The sequence below is a fragment of the Corvus kubaryi genome, unplaced genomic scaffold (genome assembly GCF_017639235.1).
Source record: "Corvus kubaryi isolate FWS band 111438036 unplaced genomic scaffold, C.kubaryi_AGA036_p1.0 37323, whole genome shotgun sequence".
In the NCBI taxonomy this organism is placed as follows: Eukaryota; Metazoa; Chordata; class Aves; order Passeriformes; family Corvidae; genus Corvus; species Corvus kubaryi.
In genome coordinates, this window is record NW_024581102.1 from 292,503 (window position 1) to 305,858 (window position 13,356).

The 13,356-nt window shown below is 63.4% G+C and overlaps 2 protein-coding genes across 2 annotated transcripts; one reads left to right on the forward strand and one right to left on the reverse strand.

The window, feature by feature from the left end:
• The first annotated feature begins 555 nt into the window (after window positions 1-555).
• Window positions 556-1,091, forward strand: OST4 (oligosaccharyltransferase complex subunit 4, non-catalytic). The gene is made up of 2 exons (XM_042029458.1): window positions 556-658; window positions 803-1,091. The coding sequence occupies exon 2, from the start codon at window positions 804-806 to the stop codon at window positions 915-917; it is 114 nt and encodes a 37-aa protein (XP_041885392.1). The 5' UTR covers window positions 556-658; window position 803; the 3' UTR covers window positions 918-1,091.
• AGBL5 (AGBL carboxypeptidase 5) lies at window positions 1,046-13,145 on the reverse strand. Its single transcript, XM_042029461.1, has 13 exons — window positions 12,851-13,145; window positions 12,234-12,405; window positions 11,110-11,276; window positions 10,285-10,462; window positions 9,870-10,048; window positions 8,446-8,989; window positions 7,744-7,913; window positions 6,316-6,451; window positions 5,699-5,882; window positions 4,603-4,815; window positions 2,015-2,115; window positions 1,685-1,731; window positions 1,046-1,485 (listed from the first exon to the last, which is right to left on the reverse strand). Exons 1-13 carry the CDS (start codon window positions 13,045-13,047, stop codon window positions 1,206-1,208), a joined length of 2,568 nt encoding a protein of 855 aa, XP_041885395.1. The 5' UTR covers window positions 13,048-13,145; the 3' UTR covers window positions 1,046-1,205.
• Window positions 13,146-13,356: the final 211 nt, after the last annotated feature.

Sequence of the window (13,356 nt, forward strand, 5' to 3'; positions counted from 1 at the left end):
CACAGAGGGCTGCGGGGGATCGTGGCTTTGCCGTGTTCGAGGGGACTCCAGACAGCGCTGGGGCCCTGCGGCCGAGGGGGGGAACAGCGCAGCTGGGGGCGCAGGGATCCCGGGGGGACTCGCTGCTGGAACCCCTCGGCTGGAGACCACCCTGCAGTGTGTATCCCAATACACCCCGGCCCACCCCAGTACGTCCCAGCACATTCCAGTATACTCCAGCTCAGTGCGTCGCCCAGTGTGCCTCCACACACCCCAGTATACCCCAGTATGCCCCAGTGCGTCTCAGCAAAGCCCAGTGCAGCCCGTCCCGCTAAAGCCCCGCGGCGGCGCCCGCTGTCAGCAGCTGTAATGAGCTGTCACTGGTGTCATTAGCGCTAATTGGCCGCGGCCGCCCCGGGCTGCTCGCCCCGCCCCCGCCCTCGCGCCGCGCCTTGTATGGAGAAGGAGCCGGCGGCAGCCGCCAGGGGGCGGAGGGCGAGGGGCGGGCCCGGGGCCGTGACGTCACGAGCCCGCCGCGGCCCGGTTGCCGTGACGTTAGCGCCAGGGCCGCGCGGCTCCCGCCGTGCCCCGCGGCCGGAAGTGGCGCGCTCGCAGGCAGACGTGTCGGAGCGGCGGGCCCAGAGCGGACAGCGCGAGCCGGGGACAGCGGGAGCCCCAGGCAGGACCGGGAGCCGCGGGGTTCCGCTGGGGGAGGAGCACCCGCGTCGGGGCGTGAGGGGCCTTCAGCGGGTCCTGCTGCGGGTGGGGTCCCTCCGCAGGTCCCTGCGGGATGCCAGCGCGTGTGTTTCCCCCTCCCCCGCAGGATGATCACGGACGTGCAGCTCGCCATCTTCGCCAACATGCTGGGCGTCTCGCTCTTTCTCCTCGTCGTCCTCTACCACTATGTGGCCGTCAACAACCGCAAGAAGCAGGAGTGAGGGAAGCGCCGGGAACCCCTGCACGGCGATGACACCGCACCGGCACCGCCGCCCCTCCCTCCCGCGGGACCACGCCACGGAGCCTCGGCGGATCCGAGCGCGGGGCCCCGAGAGGCGCGAGGCCGAGCTTCTTCCAAACCAGCTTTAACAGAAACACGATGATACACGACAAAACCGTGTGACGTCATAACCCCCCCCGTCGGCCCGGGGCTCTCGTCCGGGCCCGCGGGGAGGAGCGGGGCTGGGGTGGGAGCACGGGAGCCCCTCGGCCGGGCCGGGCGGGGGGGCTCAGCGCAGGAGGAGAGGAGCTGCTGGCAGGAGCTGGGAAAGGGGGCACCGGTGTTCGGGTGCTGTGGTGGGGGGCAGCGGCGTGGGCAGGGGGCCCGCAGTGCCCTTGCCCAGGTGCTGCCGGCACGGGGCGGTGCAGGGCCGGGGGACTCCTGCCCGTGCCGCAGCTCCCCAGCACTGCGGGGCCGTACCTGGGGGTACGGGCCCCTGCCCCAGCACAGGAAGGGTCCCTCGGTGCTCGGCACTCTCACGGGGGGCGCGGAGGCCTCCGGGCAGAGCCCTGTGGGACAGAGAGTGGTGTCAGTGGGGCACAATGCTCCCGCCGGCCCCAGCTCCACTTGCCCCACAGCCCCCTGTCTGGGGGTGTCTGGTCACCCAGCTCCCCCTGCCTGGCAGGGGCTTTGCTCCGGGCTCCCACTGCCCTGCTGTCGGCAAGGGCTCTGAGATGACCTCACACCACAGCTGGCAGCAGCACTTACCCAGGCCTCTCTGGGGCTCTCCAGGCACTCAGCTTCACTGGGAGCACCTGTGCGAGAGGGGAGAGGAGGATCAGTGCCAGGTCTTTGTCCCTGGGGTTTCCCCGTGTCTTGGGTAAAGGTTTGCAGAACAGAAATATCTGGCAGAGCCCCACAGGTGGGGAGGCTCCCAGCCCCTGAGGGCCTCCCAGTCTTTGGGGCAGCCTGCCAAACATGTCGCCCCCAAAGGTCTTCCCCAAAGGGCCCAGCCAAGCAGAGCCACGGGGCAGCCCCTTCCCAGGGCACAGGCCCTGCTGCACCCCCAGGTTCCCTCCCTGCTGGTGCCTCTGATACCTGCAGAGGTGCCATATCCTGGGGCTCTTCCATGCCTCGCTGGGCCTCCTGTGGTCTGTGGCTGGTGCTCAGCGCTGCTCGGGTGCCCGTGGGCAGAGTCCCTGTGTGACAGAGGAGACAGAGCTCAGCCCGTGTTGGTGAGGGGCTCTGTGCCCTGGTGGAGTCACCAGCTGCCCATGCTGGGCACGGAGGCATCATGGGGCACATTGGCACAGCCTAGTGACACGGTACCCTGCAGTGGCCACACACCAAGTCCCCCTCCCTGCTAGCTTTGCCAGAGCCAGGCCCCCACACAGCCCAACACCGAGGGGGTGCCCTGGCAGCGGCCGACGCCGGCCGGAGGATGTGATGGGCACAGAGCTCAATCCCAGCCCGCACTGCCGGTGCAACGGGCTCTGCCCCGGCTCTGCTGGTGGTTCTGCACATCACTGGCCCCAGCTCCAGCCGAGTTCCTGGCTTGAGCTCCCATGGCACTGGTGTGACCGTGCTAGCCAGGCTTAGCCAGGAGTGAGGAGCTGGGGGCACAGGCATGCCCTCTGAACTAGGGTATGTCCTGGAGCATGGGACACTGCTCAGCCAGGCAAGCTGGGGGAAAAAAGGAAGGCATTTGGGGGCCTGGCTGCAGTGGACAGAACCAAAGGAACACCTGAGTTGCCTCAGTTTTGCTCCCAGTTTCTGCTCACCTGGTTAAACAGTCTTAATCCCAACCCAGTTTTCTCCCCATCCCACTGAAAATGTGAGGTGGTGGGGCCATGTTCCCCACTGGGGTGAAGCCAGGGCCAGACCCCACAGCAAATGAGACCCTGCAAGTAGGAGCCTGAGTTGGGCAGGATGTTCCAAAACCCCTGCTGCCAGTGGAGGTACTGGCAAGTGGCAGCTGGCTTCACCTGGACTAAAACAGCACAATCTGGTGACCAACCTCAGCCAGCAAAGGCCAACAGCAGCTGAGGGTGTGACTGGGGGTCTGGCAGAGACCCTGTCACCCTAACATGAACACAGGTCTGGGCTCCCCAGGATGTGGCCAGGCTAGAGTGGGACATGGGGAAGAAGGGGAAGGGTGGGACAAGACCAGGGCAACAGGGTCTTCACCCCGTGCCATCCCAGCCCCCACCCTATCACACCTCCGAACACACTCGGCTCCTTCCCCACTGCTTGGGGAGCGCAGAGGCTGGGATGGCACAGCCGGTGTGAGGGCACCAGCACGGGGCTCAGAAGGCAAAGCCACGGGGTCAGAGCATCCCTGGGCCACGAGCCCCGGGTAGACACAGCGGTGCCGCCAGTGCTGGGCCCCTCGCAGGTGGGGACTGGCGGCGCTGTGGGAGAAGGTGGCGGGAGAGCTGGACTAGGCAGGCAGGGAGCAGGTCAAGCTGATGCCAGGGTAGGGGAGGAAGAGCTGGGTCCCAGTGTCAGGCAGCGTGAGGGTGCAGTGTGCCATAGGGCACTCTGCTGGTCACTGTGCTGGAGGAGGCCGTGCCAGTGGGGACCATGGGCCAGGGAGGCAGGAGACCCCACCCAATCAGTGCCATGGACACCATGGACCAGGCTCTGCCCCCTGGCTCAGACGGTCTGTTCCTGCTTACACCCCCAGCTGTCCCCAGTCCCTTCAGCCAGGGATAGGGCCAGGGGTCACTCCAGGTGGGCCCGGCCAAAGGAACAGACGGAACAACGTGCCCATGAGAACATCAGCCTTTTATTTCCTCCCCACCATGTTCTCATGGCAGACAAGACACAGTCATGACAGAAGGCTGGGCAGCAAACCCCGAGGACAATGCAACAGACACCAGAGGAACACAGAGGTCAACACAAGCACAGCTTCAGGCACACCCAGGCACACAGGCTGGCACCCGACCCCAGGTCAGCACTGGGACGCTTTGGAGCACGGTGCCCCCAGGCCTGAGCCCCACAGTGGATGGGAGCACAGGGGTGCCACTGCCTGCCCCCACAGCCCTGAGCCCCTGCCCCATGGTGGCAATGCCGGCATAGAGGGCATAGCCAGGGCCTTGCCTGACTTTGGCACCACACTGCGGCACATCAGCCTGCACCAGAGGGGAGTCTGCATGTTGGAAACCCCGTGGTGCGCCCTGCCAGCTCACCTCACCACAGCCACAGGTCACAACCCACTGTTGCCCAGCCAGTGCCTAAAGAGGAGAAAGGCACTTTGGTGTGTCCCTGCTGGCCTCAGGAATGCTTGGGAGCAGTGGAAAGTTGAGCAAAGGTTTTCTGTGCTGGCTTCTCCAGAAGCCCCGTGGCCCTGGCACTGGGGAGGGGGGCATCTCCCTGCAGCCCCAGTGCCCCCCACATCCCAGTGGAGCAGCAGCAGCTCCTGCCCAGCCAAGGCTGGAGGCCCGTGGAGCAAGAGCTCAGCTGGGCTGTAAAACTGAAGGTCTTGCTGTGCAGTGTCAGCCCTGACCCGACTCAGGACCCTCCTGTGGGGACAGGGGCCCCTCACATGCACTGTTCCACACAAACCCAGTGTCACTGTGTCCGACCAGGACATGCTGCCGCCGACCTCCCTCAGAGCTGTGGTCCCGCACAGCAGCTCGACAGGCGCTGCAGCAGGCGTGCAAGGGGTCCCCAGCCTGGCTTACCTCTGCCCAGGGCCGGGGTGCTGCCGCCACTCAGGGGGCTCTGGGAGGCTGTGGCCACTGCCGGGGGCCTGGGGCTGCCGAAGGTGAAGCTGGGGGAGGCTCGGATCCGAGGGGAGTCCTGCTGGCTGCCCCCACTCCCACTGGTGCCGTTGCTGAAGCTCCTGGCACGGACCAGTGCGTTGTCAGAGGCCGAGGTGGGCAGCCCACTGGAGGGGTGAGAGATGGGGGTCAGTCCAGCACGGTGAGGGGGGCTCCCCTCTGCACCCCCCACCCACCATCACAGCCCAGCACCGAGTGCTGAGTGGCCGTGGCACCACCTCTGGCAGAGCTCTGGACTTCTCCCCAGGAGCTGGTGAACAGCTGGGGACAAGGATGCCACCAGGATGTCCCTGAGAGCCGCAGCCCCAGTGTCCTGTGCCATATATCGCTGTCCCAGTAGCATTTTTTCCCACTTCCTCACCCCCAGTCCCAGATCACAGAATTGCTGAGGCTGGAAAAGGCCTCAGAGGCCATTGTGTCCAACCCTTCCCCAGCACTGCCAAGGCCACTACTATGCCATGTCCCCAAGTGCCACATCCACACAGCTTTTAAATCCCTCCAGAAATGGAGACTCCACCCCTGCCCTGGCCAGCCTGCGCTGGACAGTCCTTTCCATGAAGAAAGTGTTCCCAATATCCAGCCTGAACTTCCCCTGGCACAACTTGAGGTCATTTCCCGTTGTCCTGTCCGTTGTTCCCTGGGAGCAGAGCCCAACCCCCACCTGCCTCCACCCTGCTGTCAGGGAGCTGAGGAGAGAAAGAAGGTCCCCCTGAGCTTCCTCTTCAGCTCCCTCAGCCTCTCCCATCCCAGTCTAGCGCTTATGCAGGAGAGACTTCCCAGGTTACTGGGGCAGGTGAATCCCAACCAGTTCACTCTCTGCCCTTCTCTGCTGATGGCTCAGAGCAGAGGGACTGATGCCTGCAGTTCCCAGAGCTTGGCGGAGCTAGGGCCAGGGCAGGTGACCCTGGCAAGTGACTCACTTGGGGACATTTATCATCGCTAAGTGCCGTTATCCTGCAGCTCCCGCGCTCGCCCCAGCCAGCCCTTACGTGGAGCTCCTGGGGGGGGGTCCTGGCACCTCCTCTCCTCCGCGGGCCCCCGCTGGCACCGCGCAGCCCCCGCACGTGCTTCAGCATCCAGGCACGCAGGTTGCCCAGGCAGTTGTGCTCCGAGAGCACGATCCGTGGCCAGGGGTTGCAGTCAGCCATGTCCAGTGCCGCCACCGCCACCGCCCGGCCCACCTGCCCAGGAGAAGGCACAGGTGAGGAGGGCATGAGGAGAGAGGAGGAACAGGAGAGTGTGGGGCACAAGAGAAAGGTGCACTGGTGAGCATGAGAGGGCACAATGAGAGGGCACAGTGAGTATGGGGACCATGGGAAGAGGGGAAGCATGGGGGAAGAAAGGGGGACACAGGGAAGGAAGGATACAGTGGGGGGCACTGGGGAGAGGGGCAGCAGTGAGGGGGTCACAGGGAAAAGAGGCCACCAGGAGAAGGGGGGCATGAGGGGAGATGAGGGTACCAGGAAGGGGGGATTCCAGGAACGGAGGATGCCAGGGAGTGGGGGCACTGGGGAGAGGGGCAGCTCCCTAGAGCTTGGGACAGAAAAGCAAGTGGAGGAAAGAAACCCCAGCCTCAAATCCCAGCCCACCCAGGCTCCACTGGGCGCTCTGTACCTGCTCGAAGAGTTCCACGGTGTATCGGGAGGGGAAGGCGGGTGGTGGCGGGGGGCTGGCACGGCCATTGTCATGGCAGGCCCCCGGGATGCTGTTCACCAAGCGCCCCGTGTTGTAGTTGCACTCCAGGGTGTAGCTGTGGGGCACGAGGGAGCCCCCGTTACCCCACGAACCCACAGCAGGCCTGGGGTCATCCCACAAATTCCCCTGGGAGAGCCACTTCAGCAGATTCAGGGCACTGGAAAGGGGGTCCCATTGCACCAGGAAGGGGGTCCTGCTCCAAAGCACACAGAAGTGCAGGGGAAGTGGCAGGGTTTTGAGGACAGCACCCTCTGACAGCAGGAACGGCCCATGCCCTGTGTGGGGATGCAGGGATGTACCAGAGACCAGCATGATGGGAACTTGGGATGGATGTCATCCAAAGTGCCAAGGTCCCTGTGAGGAGACCTCTCGGTCACCTCTGGAAGCTGATGGGAATGGGGGGTCCCTGATGGGTGGAGAAAGGGAATGATCTAATGTCAACACCAACAATCCAGGGAGTGGGTGGCCACACCCTTCCCCTGACCCTCAAGGTGTCTTGGAGCATGTCCTCCCAGAGGATAAGGGATGGAGAAGTGTGGGCTAGGAGCTGCCAGTTGGGATGGCTCCCATCTGTCCCACTGCCCGGAGACAGCTGCAGGGCCAGTACAGCAGAAAACCTGAGCAGCTCTGTCCCAGTCTGCCTGAGGGATCACACGTGCACCATGAGCACTCCCAGAACTTTTTGAGATGTCACTGTTGGATCACCAACCTGGGCTGCTCCAGGTCAGTCACAGAGCAAAGTACCCCAGTGACCCAAGCCCAAAGCCCCATGTGTGTGTTTGTTCATGTGGGGCTGGACTGGTGCTGGACATGAAGCTGCAGCTGAGCACACAGCAAGCACTGAGGAAACTGAGAGAACCTCCAGTCTGTGGGTCTGGCTGCCTCACCCAGTGATATGTTCCCAGCACAGGAATGGGCCAGGAATATCCCATCCCATGTGGGAGAGGGGTGGATCACAGGTATCCCTGACTCACAGGATCACTGAGGCTAGAATCTCACACACAGCCACGGCGATGCTGTGCCCACTGCAACTCTGCTTAATTACAGCTCAATACAGACAGGAACACCCAGGAAAGAGGAGAATTCCCCTCAGAAAGCCATGCAAGAGCAGGGAGAAGAAGCAGCTGCAGGAGGGATGGGGAGGGACAGGAAGGAAAGCAGCCTGGCTGAGCCTGTGTCTCAGGAACACGGCAGCACCCGGCACAACCAGGCCCAACCTCTGCTGACACGCCCTGGGGCCATGCAGGATGCGTCTGTCCCATGGAACTGGTTCCCCCTTTGTCCAACATCCCACACCTAGCAGAAGCACTCAGTGCCAGGCTGGATGGGCCCCTGGCGCTAGCCTACCTGTGGATGATGCCCAGGGCCTTGTAGACGGCCACGCGCCCGCTGCCCTCCTTGGACTGCCCGTCCCGCTTGTCCCGGGCGTACATGTTCTTCTCGGAGAAGTTGCAGCCCGTGAAGTCAAAGTGAGGTGAGTTCAGGGAGATGAGTTTGGGGAACAGCATGTTCTCCACCTGCAGAGTGCAGGGAGCAGCAGGGGTGACCAGGGGCCCTTGGCTGCTCATCCTGCTCCAGTGGGACCAGTGCCGAGCACAGGGTTGTACCAGGGTCGGCTGGGCCCACTCTGCCCACAGTTCCAGGGTCTCACAAGCTCCAGCTGTGCCCAGGGCATGCTGCCCACCCCCTGCCCAACTCCCAGTGGGCTCTCCTGACAGCCAGCTGGGAGGATAGGAGGGAGCCCAGTGGCATGGTTCTTTACCCTTAGTCCTCAGGAGGGCAGCTGGCTGCTGGCCCACGCCAGCTCCCAGGGGGAATCTGAGACCTCCTGCTGCCCTGGTCACCCGACTGGGGGAGGAGAGAGAGGAGGAAGAAGAAGAAAGGAGGAAGAAGAAATGAAAAGAGAAGGAAGGAAAGGAGAAGGAAAAGGAAGGAACTGTGACAGGGAATTCCATGCCCCTCTCCCAGCACTGGTGCCCCCGGGCAGTAGGCAGAGCAGCAGGAGGATCCTGGCAGCCGCAGCAGCCCGGACTCCGGCTGTGCCCTCACCTGGTCGTTCTCATCGCTGAAGCTGTTGCCGTACATGAAGCAGCCGCGCTTGGACGCGTGGCCGTGCAGGTCCACGTAGTAGGCCAGGCCACTGTCCCGGGGCGCAATGGGCTCTGGGGGCTCAGCAGCTTCGGGGACAGGGGATGGGGGAGGCCTCCACGGCCCCTCCTCACAGTGCTCGCTGGTGTGGCTCGATGGGAGGATCCAGGCAGCTCGGTCTGAGCTGTCTGACAGCCGGGTGTCCTGAGCCGGGCAGGAGTGGGTGCCGGCATGCCAGGTGCCAGGGGAGTTGCGGAGGTTGTTGGTTTTGTCCAGCTCTGATAATGTGGCCTCCACGGCCGGAATGGGACAGTTGGGAGATTTTATGCTCAGCAAGTTGGTGCTGAGTGGGGAGACAAACGTCCTCCAGTCCGGAGAGCCCGGCAGGACACGGCTGTGGATGTGGTGGTAGAGCAGGACGGCTTTGGCCCCGTACACCGCGGGGTGCAGGTCGGCATCGGGGTGCAGGTACTGCCGGTTCAGGTTCACCCCACGGGAGTCGGTTCTGCACAGAGAGAGCAGAGAGATGTCAAGACCTTCCAGGGTGCACCAGCAGAGCTGAGCTCACCTTGGAATGCCAAGGGCTTTGGGCTCTGTCCTGGAGAACAATGGCCAAACCAACCCCTCATGGCCAGAAGGTTACAGAGCACTGAGAACCTCAGTGTGGCAGAGCCCTGCATGATCCTCCCCAGAGACAGGAATGGAGCTGGGGAAGGGGCTGGAGCACCAGGAGTGGCTGAGGGAGCTGGAAGGGCTTGGCCTAGAGAAAAGGAGGCTCAGGGAGAACCTTGACACTGCCTGCAACTCCCTGACAGGAGGATGGAGCCATGTGGGGGTCAGGCTCTGCTCCCAGAGAACAAGGGACAGGAGCAGAGGGAACAGCCTCAAGTTGAAGGGAAGGTTTAGGCTGGATATTGGAAACAATTTCTTAATGGAAAGGACTGTCTAGCCCTAGCACTGGCTGCCCAGGGCAGGGGTGGATTTCCCATCCCTGGAAGGATTTAAAAGCCATGTGGATGTGGCACATGGGGCTATGGCTAGTGGTGGCCTTGGCAGTACTGGGGGATGGTTGGACTCGATGGTCTCACAGGGCTTTTCCAACCCAAATGAATCCAGGATTCTATGATTTTTATAAACTTTACCAGCTTTCTGAGATCCCTTCTTCAGCAAACTCACAGCCTTTTCCATATCTACACCCATCAGTGAAGGACACTCACCTTTTACTCACATCTATCAATCAATATTCAAATAAATGGCTTCTGCTTCTTTTTCTTGGGGGAATGGTTGGACTCAATGGTCTTGGAGGACTTTTCCAACCTAAATGATTCCACGAAAACACAAAGCAGGCTCCCAGGCAGGAGAGCCCAGCCAGGCTCTGCACTCACCGGTAGTGGCCCCGCACCACCCCGTCAGGGTTCAGCATAGGGATGAGCTTGAAGACGAACATCCGCCGCAGCATTTGGGCACGGGGATCCTCCTCCCGCAGGATGAAGTCCAGGAAGCCGTTGAAGACGAAGCTGGAGGGGGTTTCTCCTGGGTGGACTCTGCTGCTGAGAAAAAACACCTGGGGACAAATAGACGGGGTGAGGGAGGTGTCCTGCCTGCCCCAGGACACTGAGATAGGGAAGAGTCCCACAGACTTTGCTCCACAACTCTGCCCAAATGCTCCAGCCCTTGGGGACATGACACCATTCTGGTCACAGACATGGGGGCTGCAGTAAGGTGCCAACACATGGGCCACCACAGGGGCTGCTGGCCCCCCGTCCCTGGCCCAGCCCTGACACCAGCACGGTCTCTCACCCTCTTTCCGGTGAAGCAGCGTGGACGGGGTGTGCTGGTGTCTGGGAAAAGCTTGTCCAGCCGGGGCTCTCGCTTCTCCTGCATGCCGTGGCATGAAGTGATGGTCAGCAGGTCCACACGCAGCTTGTCCAGAGAGTGGCAGAGCAGCTCCCGGTGGTAGTAGACTGAGTCGAGGGGGCTGCAGGGAGAGAGGGAACTCAGCCAGCCCCAGGAGCGAGGGGGCTCCCAGCTGGGTTGGGAATGCTGTCCGCACCCGCAGCCCGAGCTCTGCGCCCCGGGAGCTGAGCGGCCCCAGCCCCACAAGGACCACCCCCACATCTGGGCTGTTCACTGCTAGATACCCTCAGAGGCTGCTGGGGACACGAGCAGCTGCTCCTTCAGGGCAAGGAGGAAGGCCCAGGGCTGGGGTTTGCCCTGCCCAACCCCCCCCAGCTGTGGAAGCGGTGATCAGCTCGTGCACAGACAGACCCGGCAGAGGTCAGGTCACCCCATCAGAAAGACAACACATCCCAGGAGGCGGAACAGGGCACTGAGGGATTCATCCCACCAGGGAGATAACCCGTTCTGGCAGGAGGGACTGGGCTCCAGAACAATAAGGGATCCTCTGGAATCCCGTGGGTAGCTCAGGGCAAGCTGCTGCCACTGCTTAGGCAGAGCTGGGGCACAGAGAAGCATGGGCCAGGCACTGACAGGGAGGACACAGAGACCCTCCTGCTGCAGACAGAGCTTCCCCATGGGAAAAAACACAAGCAGACACAGACCAGGAAAGGTGTGAAAGCCAGGAAGGTGGGATAAAAGCCAGGAAAGGGAACGTGGGGGGCACACCTGCTGGGGGACATGTGCTTGCAGTCCTGGAAGCGGCCGTCCAGCTGTGCCAGCATGTCCTGGCAGTCAGTGTAGGAGAAGGGGTAACAGAAGGCAAAGTAGGTGGTGGCCCCGCGGTGCTCCAGGAAGCGGTGCACGAAGGACAGCACGAACTGCGTCTCCACCACCTGTGATGGACACGCAGAGGCCTGGGCACAGGCACAGGGGCAGAGCCACCCTAGCGCACCCCCACTGCTCTCCTCTGGCCCCCATCAGGCATTGGGGGTGCCCGTGGCCACTCGCCCTTGGCCATGCCCATGGGAATCTCTGCCCAGCTGGCTCTGCTCATGTCGAGACACGCTGGTCTGTTCCCTGCAGAGCCTTTGGCTCTCTGTTCACCCCACTTGTCCTATCCCACGTCAGGAAAAGGGAGGGATGTTTGATCCCTGGAAATGTCCAAGGCCAGGTTGGACAGGGCTTGGAGCAACCTGGGATAGTGGAAGGTGCCCCTGACCATGGCAAGCATGGAAACAAGATGAGCTTTAAGGTTTCTTCCAACTCAAACCATGCCAGGACTAAGTGATTCTCTCTAGCCCCTGTTCTCTACTTCAGAGTGGGGTGTTGGGAGGGTTGCTGCTTCCCCACAGCAGGGCATGCAGAACAAGGAGGGCTCAGACCACAACTCCCCTGGGCAGTTCCAACCAGACCAGAGAAACCTCCTGGGAGTCTCACGCCTCAGATGTGCCCCCCAGGGCTCCCCCCACCCTCCAGATGTGCCCCTCACCGGGGCAGCAGCACCTGCTGTCACAAAGAGCTGTTTTCAGGCCACCCAGAGAAGGGGATGGGAAGCACAGGTAGTGCTTGGGATGGAGTTTCACATTCCCCCAGGGAAAACACCCCATGGCAGCCTATGCCCAGCCCCAGCTCTCCTGAATGTGGCCCTGGGAATGGGCTGTTGCTGCTTTTATCCCTCCCTCGGAGATGCCAGTAACAAACCAGCTGCTCCACCAACCCAGCAGAAGCTGGGGGTCACTCCAGTGCAGGAAGCAAAGGCTGTCTGTACTCCCAGAGCTGCCCCTGCCACGAGCACAGGGCCCCTGGCTGCCCGACCCCCACCCAGCGCGGGGAACACCCCACGCTCTCACCTGGAAGCTGGGCCGCTGCCGGATGCGCTCCCAGCGCGGGCGCACGGGCAGGGTGCGCACGAAGGGGGTCATGCCCTGCGCGTACAGCCGGCTCTGCTTGTTCATGTTCAGGATGTGCAGCTTGATCAGCTTCCCCGGAGCCCCCCCCCGCACGCTGAAGTAGAACCAGGACCTGGGGAGGGGTGGAGCGGCGCCGCCTCAGCCCCTGCCCGCGGGTCCCCGACCTCGCCGGTGTCTCTTCCACCCACCCAGCCGGCCCCACCAAGAGCCTGTCAGAGCCCCAGCAGAGGCGGACCCAGACCGCCTGGACCCCCTTCCCAGGGGGCCTCTGAGCCCGCTACTTCCCCGAGGCCCTTTCCTCAGTCCCCCAACCCCACGGACCCCTCTTCCCGAGGCACACCCACGTGGAACCGCCCCGTCCCGCCAGAGCCCGTTAGACCCCCGGGGAGGGCACAGACCCCCCGAACCCTCTCCCAGGGCACCCCTGACGTCACCGCCTTCCCCAGCCCCTTTCCTCAGCCCCAGAGCCCCACCGACCCCCCCACACCGCACCAGCCACCCCTGGGCCCCCCGCCCGGTACCAGTCGCCCCTTCCCCGTTTTCTCGCCCACCGGTACCTGTTGCCGTTCTCATACTCAGTGTGGGCGCAGTCGGGCCGCGTCCACACGTTGAACTCGTAGTCGGCGGGGGGGAGAGCGTTGGCGCGGGCGGCGGGGCCGCCCCCCAGCTCTGTCGGCCGCACCTGCTCTACGTGTGCCAGGTTCCCCGAGTCGAAGCGGGAGCTGAAGAGGAGACCCCCGCAGCGGATCTCCATGGCCCGGCAGGGCCGGGACCGGCATCGCCACGGGACGGCCCCGGGACGGCCGGTACGGGCCGCCCGGCAACAGCAACGCGCGCGGCCATTGGCTGCCGCCTCCCAGCATCAGGCCCCCCCATTGGCTGGCGCCTCGGCAACGGCCGCAGCAGCACTGGCGCCGCCGCTCCTGCCCGACCACGCCCCCTCCCTGACCGTGCCCCACCACTCCCTCTCATTAACATAACCACGCCCCCTTATTAACATAACCACGCCCACGGCTGGCTCCGCGCGGGCAGCGCTCCCGGCCGTGTGCACGGACACAGCGGG